The sequence below is a fragment of the Salvia splendens genome, unplaced genomic scaffold (genome assembly GCF_004379255.2).
Source record: "Salvia splendens isolate huo1 unplaced genomic scaffold, SspV2 ctg253, whole genome shotgun sequence".
Taxonomy (NCBI): Eukaryota; Viridiplantae; Streptophyta; class Magnoliopsida; order Lamiales; family Lamiaceae; genus Salvia; species Salvia splendens.
This window is the reverse complement of record NW_024598892.1, coordinates 59,978-71,385: the sequence shown is the minus strand read 5'-3', so window position 1 is coordinate 71,385 and position 11,408 is coordinate 59,978. Positions and strand designations below refer to the sequence as shown.

General features: G+C 41.2%; 1 protein-coding gene across 1 annotated transcript; it reads right to left on the bottom strand.

The window, feature by feature from the left end:
- Positions 1-7,329: 7,329 nt before the first annotated feature.
- Positions 7,330-8,109, bottom strand: LOC121789499 (pre-mRNA-splicing factor CWC22-like). The gene has a single exon (XM_042187946.1). It carries the CDS (start codon positions 8,107-8,109, stop codon positions 7,330-7,332), a length of 780 nt encoding a protein of 259 aa, XP_042043880.1.
- Between the last annotated feature and the right edge of the window lie 3,299 nt (positions 8,110-11,408).

Sequence of the window (11,408 nt, the reverse complement as noted above, 5' to 3'; positions counted from 1 at the left end):
ACTTTGTCAATTTGCTAATGCGGTACTTTATTTTACTTACATAATTTTTTAATAAGACTAGTTTTTAATAATTACGCATGAAAACTTTTATAATAATAGAATTGAAAGAAACTTGATAGTGTAAATACAGAAGTCTTATTTTGGCATTTATTTAATTATGTAGTATTAGTATTGAATATAAATGCAGCAAAAGGATGGTGTGGTGATAAAATATCTTGGTTGACATCTTTTACAAAGTGCCATAAGATGAATGTAAGGATAGCCCAATTTTCTAGTAGTGACCCTAGTCAGAAATATCACAAAGATCCTCTCGGATTTGAAAGATTAAACCAAGTCAGTGCAAAAAAAAACAAAGAAATCCAAAGGAATCGAATAGATCTTTAGCTATGGCTCTGCCACCCGCTAATAGTACGAATCTATTCTCCAGAAACCAGATCCAAGGGAGCAACGTTGAATCCACCAGTGATTCACCTCACACACCGGATACCAACCCCAAACCACTCCACTATACCAGATCTGAAACCTCTCCGAACACAAACTCACAGAAAACCCTCAAACCAGAAACCCTACCAACACCCAAGCAACCGAAGTAGTTGCTTTCTCCCACACGCACACAAGATCAATCACTCAAATATCGTGAAACAACCGGAGACTCATTGGTGAAGAAGAAGAAGAAGAAGAAGAAGAAGCAGGGAATCAACAGACGCGAGAGAGGGCAGAGAGAGAATGAGAGAGTTCGAATGTCAAGCGGCAAGTGGAAGAGGCAAGGGTGTATATCACCCGGTAATTAGGCTAGGGCAGCCACAAGCCCAATTCATCCATTTGGGCCACAACAATTCACCAGCCTAAATAATAGTCCACCAATCAATCAGCCCAAATTTTCAACAGCAGCCATAGCCACAACATTGCATATCGATGTGTTATGGTGATGCATACTCTCTTCCATCTCAAGTGGTGAATTATCGGAGTACATACCGGATAGGGGGTTGGATCCTCCATCCTCTTGATCATCTAACCATTTCTTTTTTTACTTTAACCAACTGTTCACTCTGCAACTCGAAAAAGGGACCCAAATGTGAGCCTGACAGTTGTCCGTTGGGAGGGGCTGTTGGAGGTCGTGGCTGGGCGTTGCAATTCTCCCATGCGACGGTCGGTGTTATCCAAGCGAGACTCCAATTTGGTGCTTGAAGCAAGAGGGTGCTCGACATGAGCGACAGCCTTGGTGAAGGGCCTGACAAGCTGCATCCTACAGTGATGTCAAGGTCCACGTGCGGTTGCACGACGTAGGGTGCAGCGGAGTAGGAAGACAGATCGGGCGAGTCCAGCATCAAAACCTGGTGTGGGTTGTGATGGAGAACAGTGGGAGCGGCGGCGGTCGGTTGCTGTAGGGGACATAATACCGGTGCTGTGTACGGGATGCTAAACGGAGTGGCTGATGGAGGTCGCGTTGCGGCATGTGGATCGCCTAGGCGACGTTCTTTTGCATCCATCTAGGATACCAATTGCTCGACATCTGCGGTTAGGCGCTCAAGCTGTGAAACCAAGGAAGCCATCGATAGGTTCGGTTCCAAATTCAGCCTGTATCGTGGCGGTGGTGGCGGTAGGTGATCAAATTCAGCCATAGCCACAACATTGCTATCCGATAAAAATATGGGCATATAATATAGCACGTGAATAGTGAGACCGCATTATTATTAGTGTGTTGATTGTGGTATAAGTTGTAAATAACTTGATGTATAAGGGTAATAAATTGGGATGAGATAACTTTTTATAAATGAAAATGCTTATATTTTTATGGGACGAACATAAATGAAAAGTGCATATAATTTTATGGGATGAAGGAAGTATCATTTTTAATCATATCCATATATGCAAATATGTAGTTATATAAATTGACTAATATGTTGGTCTAATATTTTATGAAAATTCCGACTCACTCCTCAAACCATAATTTTAATATGAATGTTTTTGGAATGATCATATAGCACTGCTCAAAAGAATTATATGTATAAGCCCAAATACAAACGAGGCTAGATATATAATAGAGGAATGGGTCTTCATAAGATAAAAAGATTTGGCGATGTGGACAAAATGTGTAATCATACTATTTTGTGTGCAACAGTTTCCAAACAAGACAAGATTACAAAATTCACCCACAACAAACTTTGAATTTTGAAACCTCCAAAATTTATCTTCCTACTCAGCTCCATCATCTGATTTCACCAAATCTAAGTATGTCGGAGAAAAGGTTGAGAAAAAACAATAGCAATAATCCAACATGGCCGTGATTCCCCGTCAAATCCTTCAAATGAATCTCGGTTTTACTGTTTTTTTTAACCACGGGTGTACCGAACCCGGTGGAATCCGACTAATCATGTTTGACCAGGTTTGCGGATTAAGCTCGAAAGTCTCCCAGCGGGTGGTGAGGTTTAAACTTATGACTTCAAGATCACCATAGCTCCACGCTGCCAACTGTGCTGCGACCCATTGTTCGGTTTTAGTGCTTTAACAACGGCTCATCCACCAACTAATTTATATGACTAAGACAACATGCTTTAACTAATCGCGAAAATGCAGCATTATCTCTACAACACAAAAAATTTACAAACAAAAACTTTATTTATTTTAATACTAAAACTAAACACAATTTTCTTATTTAATGTACTCAAATACTAATATAGATAAGTCATAAATCACAAATTAAACACAAGTTTCTTATTTTATGTACCCATATATATAAGTTATAATACAATTCACAACTTTTTTTTATTTTGTGTACCCAGTTAATATAGACCACGGACATTTATAAGTTATAACTCTTTAGAAAAATTTAACTAGATGAACAATGACAACATTTTGTTCTGGCGGGCTATCGTCAGCCACTGTGAGTATGCGGACGATAGCACATCCATCGTCCGCGCCCTATGCTTCGTCCGCGGACGATACACGATCGACCATGCATCGTCCGCGGTATCGTCCGCCCCACTGTGGGCAAGGCAGACGATACCGCGGACGATGCAACGCGTTTTCGTTTTTTTGTTTTATTCTTCAATTTTTTTATATATAACCACAATTTACACTTCATTTTCACTCTTCACATTTCACTCTTTCATCTCATCATTCTCTATTTCACTTTATAAAATGAATCTCGGTGATTACCCAAGTCCAAATAGTCCGATGTTTGGTAGTGGTGCACGGTGGCCGGGTACAGACCCTAATGAATATCTGCCCTTTGATTCCAACACCCAGTACGATCTCAATTTCAGTACGGATTCGTACGGGCTTTCAGACATAGAGCCCGCTCCCACCCGCGCCCCCGCCCCACCCCGCTGCGCTTCTGGCTCAGCCACCGCTGCCTCGGGCTCTGCCACCAAAAAGAAGCGGAACAGGCAAAGGGCCTAGAAGTTGCCACCTCCGGAGAGGAATGAAGATTTCGCCCCAAGGAGGACGAACTACAACTAGGATGAAACTATGGTGTTGGCGAGGTGTTGGATAGATATCTCAGAGGACTCGGCGTTTGCCAACAACCAAAATCAAGTAGCGTAGTGGGAGCGCATCGTTGATCGCTACAATGAGGCGAAGCCGCCGAGCGCCTTCAAGCACCATAGGGAGCAGGGCAGCTGCGAGAGCTTGACTGATGTGCGCGATAGAGCGCTGGCGTCGTACATTTCATTGTACGGCGATTTCAATCATTACAATGTCTGGCTCCTCTTAAAGGACAAGCAGAAGTTCCAAGGAGGGATTCTGCCCTCAGCTGTGGGAAAGAGGACGAAGAACACCGCCGCCGGTGATTATACGAGCAACGACACCGGCGCACCTCCGATGGACCTCAATCGGCCGGTGTACGAGGATGAGAGTTCCGGCACACCAATGTCCTCCCGGCGTCCCATTGGCAGCAAGGCTGCCAAGAACAAGGGCAAGGCGAAGGCGACATCCTCACAGGCCTCGACCCTGACCCCGATCGCGACCCCCACTCCAGCCCCAACTTCGGCTGCGGGACATGCCTACGCGGAGTTGATGGCGGCCGCCAACAGGAGGACGTTGTTGGACACACACCACGCTCTCATGCAGTGCGACGACCCGGCCAAAGCCGAATACCTCAAGTGGATGATCGATGATCTGCGCCGCAAGCTGGGAATGAACTAGTTTTTTTATTTCTAACTCTTGTAACTTTTTTTAATTAGTGAACTTGTTTTTTTATTTCTAGCTCTTGTAACTTGTTTTTTTAATTAATAATCGTGGTGTTTTTTTTGTTTATAATTTTGCACGATAAATTTGAAAACATAAAAAATTTATTAACAAAATAATAGTGAAAATTATAGGGCGGACTTTAAGCGGACTTAAGAGCGTCTCACTACAGGTGGAAGGATAGGAGGATAGAATGCTGATGTGGCGGAGCATAGGACGCCCTTTAGGGCATCCACTATAGCGGCGGCGCGCCGGCCGCCACCATTCCGCCGGCCTATAGTGCAGGCAGCGTCCGCCCCGAGGCGAAGCCATTTATGGGGCGGAAGGCCCTCCGGTAAGAAGAGTGCGAGGATGTGCCGGGCACGCCTCGCCGCGCCTTTAGGCGAGCCGGCCTATAGGGAGCCGGTCATCCGCGCGCCGGCCGCCCCTGGGAAATTAATTTTTTTTCTTTCGTAAATTGTATTATAAATACCACTCCTCCACCACCCATTTTGCACCCATTTCAAACTCTCTCCATTAATTTTTCCGGTTCCATAATACAACGAATATTTGGTCCCAATACTTTTTTTACATTTCAATATTACCTCGGTTTCTAATTATTTACATTCCGATAATTTTAATTATAATTGATTTAAAATAAACGAAAAATGAAATAAAATGAAAAGTAGCTAAAAAAGTGGCGGGGCTATTGGAAGTATCCGGCTTATAGCTGCAGACACTTTTTTTGTGGGCGCGGACAAATAAATTGGGGCTGTGGACAAAAAAGTGGCGGGGTTATTGGAAGTATCTGGTTTATAGTGAACATCGTTAGGGCGGACTTTAGGGCGCCCCATTGTGGATGTCCTAAGCAAATTCATAACTGTACTTTCTAAGAATGGAATTTACAAACACTAAATGTTAATACTCTTCTTTATAGTCATATAAATTGTGTTTGGTCTTAAGGGCATCAATAACCCCGGACCGGTTTCAAGCCCCAAGTCCCCTACACGTGATCATTCCTCTACAGTTGCGGCCCGGGCCCCTACTGCTCTAACCCTGCAGGCCACAATCCGGGCCGCAACTAATAAATGACACTATTCACGGAAATTTATTTTAAACGTAAAATAAAAAATGCCAGAAATTTATAACACGGAAAAGTTAATTTCGATCGAAGATTGGAAATTACAACATAGAAATTTTAAAATACAAAATAAAAACGATAAAAAAACACGTCAATGCTGGAAAACGTTGGTGCGAGTCCAAATCTCTTCGATTAGATCGGCTTGGAGGCGAGTGTGTTGTTCCTCTTGGCGCATCGCAGCTGACCGGGCCATGACATTGCGGATGTCGGGAGGAAGGCCCTGCACGGGCGGGTCGGTGACAACGTAGTCCTCCCGTTGCTGGCGAGCGGATCGTCGCTTCACAAAGTGACATTATCTTCCTCATCCTCAACGATCATGTTATGCATTATGATACATGCATACATGATGTCGGCGACTAGTGACCGCTCCCTTCACGATAGCCCACCGTGCTTGGAAGACTCCGAATGCACGCTCGACATCTTTCCGAGCTGCCTCTTGCCTTTGGGCAAACAATGCCCTACGATCCGTTGTCGGTCATGTGATATTCTTCACGAACACGGGCCATCGAGGGTAGATCCCGTCTGCCAGATAATACCCCATACTATACCGACTGTGGTTGGCTGTGAACTCAACGTTCGGCGCTCGCCCGACACACAAGTCGTTGAACAATGGAGACTCGTTAACACATTGAGGTCGTTGTTGGACCCCTCGGCACCAAAGTAGGCATGCCAGATCCACAATCGTTTGTCGACAACGGCCTCCAACACAATCGTGGGATGTGTGCCCTTGTGCCCGCTAGTGTATTGTCCTCTCCAAGCCGTTGGATAATTATTCCACTGCCAGTGCATACAATCGATGCTTCCAAGCATCCCCGGGAAGCCGTGGGCCCGCTCGTGCATGTCGACCAGCTTCCTAACGTCGTCGGTCGTTGGCTTTCTCAAGTATGTATCTTTGAATGCTTCGACGACTGCCCGACAGAATCTAGCTAGGCACTCCCGTCCAGTAGGCTCGCTTACATGGAGATACTCATCGAACATATCTGATGTAGTTCCGTAAGCGATTTGACGAATGGCAAACTTGCATTTCTGCAACGTCGATATACTTTGTCGGCCCACAGCATCGGTGGTTTGGCAGAAATACGTGTCACAAGCTACAACTGCGTTGACAATGCGTAGGAACAAAGGCCTCCGCATCCGGAACCGGCGACGGAACATCTGATCACTCCATCGCTGATCTCTAGAGAAATAATCCGTGAAAAAACGCAAGGCAGCTTGTTCACGGTCTCGATGAATATACATCCGGGTACGTGGTACCCGGATTTGTTGTTCGTTCCAAGCTTGAATAGCAGCTTGGTTGCGTTCTACTTCGTTGTTGATTTCTTCTTGGATTGCCGGGTACCCGCCTCTGCTAACAAACGGAACATTTGAGATTCGAATACTTTTTTATGAGGAGACATTTTTTCGAATTCTAAGAAGAGATATGAAGTTGAAATGAAGTGGAATGTGTATGAAAATGGATGGATTGAGTAGTATTTAAAAAAAAATTGAATTTAATAAAAAATAAATAAATTTCGTTGCGGCCCGGCCCGAACACGAAATAACCCTGGGCTGGGCCGCATTGCGTCACGTCCCGCACCATTTAACTCGCCGTTGGGCCGGTCACCAGGCAGGGAATGCGGCCCCAGGGTTACCGATTCTCTAATGATATGTGACGAATTTCTAATCAAGCTGGCTGACTTGCATCATTTCATCTAGGAGAGGAAATCTCGACAAGGCCAAACAGAAAAAAGAAAGATTTTATTGCAGGAAATGATATGAAAAACAAAATCAAAGGTGAATCTATGAGTATATCTCACTAATAACGACACAATTACAGAATTATTTTCGGATCCGAAAAAAGTAAAGACAGTTCATTCAATAAAGTGACGAAGCCATTTCCGCAACAACTCACGGATTAATTCATTAAAATTAGCAAGTTACCTTTGACTTTTTATTTACAGCACCATCACATATTTTGGCCACGCCCTTTCTACATAATTCCAAAACTACCCCTACCGTAGCTCCAAAATCACACCCTTACACTAGAGAAAGATGAAACACTCCAAGGACACAAGCGGGTTATCAAGCGACTCGTTGCTCCCATTCGTCGGTGGCCATTTGCTACCGCCACTCTCCTTCCCTCCATCCAACTTCCGGACCTTCTCCGCGGACCCGGGCGCGACCCGACCCGGTGACTTACCCGTTCTCCTCGCTGATTGCACCCGCCCGAGACCCGGATCCGCGCGCGTCACCGGCGACCTCGACCTTCTCCCGGAGCTCTCCCCATTCTCCCTTCTCCTCCCGTATCCGGATGCGGGAACGGGTCGGGCCCGACCCGGCGAGGGCTCGGATCTCCTTGCAGGGGATCTCCCCACCGTTTTCTCTCTAGGCAACTCGCCGGAGAATGGCCGGTTCCTTGACCTCGCCGGAGACCGCTGCCGTAGCTCCCGCAATTCGGCTCTCCTGTCCGTGACGGATGTGGTAGCGCTGACGCTCTCGCTGAGAGAGCTGCAGATCTCGGATGCCTCGGACAGATCATCGGCGGTGAACGGAGGCTTAATGCCGACGGCGGTGTGGCGGTCCTTGTTTTTGAGCAGAGGCGCTGATTTGATGAAAGGGCTCTCACGCTTGCCCTGGAAATTCGGAATCGGAATTGGGGGTTTGGGGGTTTCGGAGAGGACTTCTTTGACTGTTTCGTCTTCGGCGAGTGGGTGGCTCGGGGGCGGCGATTTGCTAACGCTGCCGTTTATAGTGGTGGAGGAGGGAATGTGGCCGGTTTTATGAGGTGGAGTGGATTTATTTGTGCTGATACAGCAGCCCATTGGTGTTTTAGGCTGTTTGGGAGGAATGTGGGCGGTTTTCACATGGAGTCGCGGCGGAGATGTGGGAGAATTGAATGGTGAATGAAGAAGTGGTTGAGTTAGTGAATATTGTGAATTTATTGGGTTTGGAGGATGGGGGCTTTTGTGATTGGGAATTAGATTTAATAATTGTGAAATTAAGAGTAAGAAAATGGACATTGCTGTCTCAATTAATTTTGCATGACGTATTTTGTCTCTGACTAAATAATCATTAGATCTCATCTCTTACAAAAATGGTCCCGCCAACATGCCATTTAATTTCACAATTATGCATATTACTCTAGGGGGCGGACAGCCCCCTCCCACCGCCGCCCCCCTTCTGGAACCGCTGCGCCGCCGCGTCTGTCGCGGCTACTGCAATAGACAGCCGCGGCTATAGCCCCACTCCTTCTCTCTCTGCCACCCTCAGCCGCATCCTCGCCCCGCACGCGGCGATTCCGCGTCCGCCGTCCCTCCCCTCACCCGCCGCATCCACCCCTGCGGCGGACACCCTTCCCACTATAAGCCGCCCCGCTTCCGCCCCGCCATCGCCCCGCTCGCGGCTATAGCCGCGTCCACGTTATAGTGGACGCTCTTATGTATAGCAAATTTCATGAAACTAATTTCTTACTACTAAGTTACTCATTTTGCATAATGAGTAATGCTAAATGGCCATATTATGGCCGGCCATAATTACTTTTAATTTGAAAATTGAGTCATTTAATGAACTTAGAAAGTATCAAAATTTTCAAGACTATGCTACCCCTTACCTTAATTTATCCAACAATATTTTCCTTAGCCTTCAATAAAATGTACTTACTTACGTACGCTTTACACTTAATAATTCTTTCCTTATTTTTTCAGATTTTTAATTTTAAAAAGAACTAACAATATTAAGTACATGTAGTATAACATAATATTATAACTTAAATATTTAAATTCCTTTTAATGTACATGTCTAAAGTGTAGTGTCACGTTTTGCACTAATAATTATATATTAGTAATACTAATAATATATGATAAATTAATATAAATCTAATGATACAAAGTAAAATACAAAGTTAATATTTGAAATTAATGATGATTTAAAAGATAATGTTATGACAGTATAATAAAGTCTAGGACAATAGCAAAAGCATTAATAAATAATAATAATTATTATTATTATTATTATTATATCACATTTAATTGTTTAAAATTATATTAAATTACAACTTTTATATGATTAGTACCCTATCATATTTTGATGTTATCAATTACTTTTCAAAATATAAATTAATAATTTTATAGAATATACAATAATTATTAATATGTGTACTAAGTATATAATATAAATATATATAATGATAACTACTCTTGTTCGGTCCATTTTTATTATAAATGTAAAAAGTGGACATCTTAGGTGAGCCAAACTAAAAAAAATGTGTAAATCTTAAATGAGAAGAAGGAGGTAGTACTAATTAATGCATGTAGTATATGTACTAATCAGTATATATTTCATTTAACAGTTATATCTCATTTATATATTTTCAATTGATCAGTGGTTTTTAATTAAATTCTATAATCTTGGAATCAGATGGTAATTAGAATATTTCTAAGGATAGTAGTAATATTTTTCAAGATTCTGATTCCCAATTTTTTTAAGATGTTCTTTTTTCTAGTTTGATAATTTTCCAATCACATGAAAAGAAAGTTGATAGAAATCTTATTCCTATGATTCAATTATTTAGGAATTTTTTTTTGTCAACTTTACTTTTCCGTCAAACAAACATGACCTTGGTATAGTATATTATTCTTAGAGGTGATTCAATTAAGGAGGTGGAAATGGAATAAAAAAATAGTAAGATGTTTCTAATTAAAAGTAAGATCACTAATATATTGTGGAAAACGAATATTTGCTTACTTTTTATTAACTTTTTAGTTTATATATTCACATTTTCAATATTTTTTATATTAAAATTTATTTTTTAAACCATATGTCCAACTATTCTCCTTTGTTTATAAAATTTTTGGTTCAATATTAATATTATAATCAATTAATATCTAATATCAATTTACATATTTATAATTTTTAAATCCTATTGATCGATAGAATATCCAATCGTTTATTTTTCCCAACTGATCTAATGAGTCCCCAACCAATCAATTTGAATCAATCAATTTTATTTCTAATTGAATTTTCAATTTAAGTTAAATTGATAAATCTAAGCTCAGATCAAACATATGTCTAGTTGTTTGATTGAATCTTCAATTTTTCCCACTATTTGCCTAATCTAGCAAGTTTTGGTAATAACTTATAGTAATAAGTAGATTATCAATTTATAAAAATTCATAATATTACAATATGTAAAACTATGATATTTCATATTATTAATTATAATAGCATCATATACGGTATATTATTTGCAACATTAATAATTCATAATATTATTAATCCATAATAATAACTTTATACAACAGTAATACAAATACATATTATTAATATTAATTAATATATTACACCATATTATAATATATCGATTAGTAGTTCATAATAATAATTCTAGACCCCATAATATATTATGGCACTTGATATTAATGCGTATAATAAAATATATACCGTATAAATTTACAATTTAAATATCTTAACTAATGACATTATGCAATAAGCGTACATACTTCATTAGTTCAAGATTAATTATGCATGACTTTAAAGATCCGATAATAATTATTTTTGGGAAAGAGAGTTGTAATTAATAGAGAGAGATTGATTTCAAATAGTATAAATTTGAAATGCAATGTAAATTCGCTCCCCAAAATTAAAGGAAAAGGGTGATTATGTAAAAGTACTAAAGCACTATCTAAAACTATTATTTTATTATATTATAATTTCCAATTATTTATAAAAATGTCACTCTATGGCCAGCCATATTGTGGCCACATAGCATTAATGTTGCATAATAACATCCACAGTGGGGCACCCTATAGCCCGCCCCATAGTGCGCCCTATCCTCCGCCACATCAGCATTTATCCTCATACACTTCCACCTACAGTGAGATGCCCTATAGTCCGCCCTATAGTCTTCCCTTTAGCATTTTATTTATTTGAATAAATAAACACTACAAAATTTGAATAAAAAACTTCATTTCATTAGAAGTTCATAGAGTACAGTACTAAAAAAAATACAAATTCAACGGGCATGACAGTTCCAAATATTTTCAACCATGTCGAACATAAGCTGAACATGGTCTTGTTGGTTGCGCATTGAGGTCTGTCTAGCTAGAACCTCATTGTAGCCCGC

Excerpts from the sequence above, each read along its gene's own strand:
- LOC121789499 (XM_042187946.1), bottom strand. The coding sequence starts at position 8,109 with ATGGGCTGCTGTATCAGCACAAATAAATCCACTCCACCTCATAAAACC.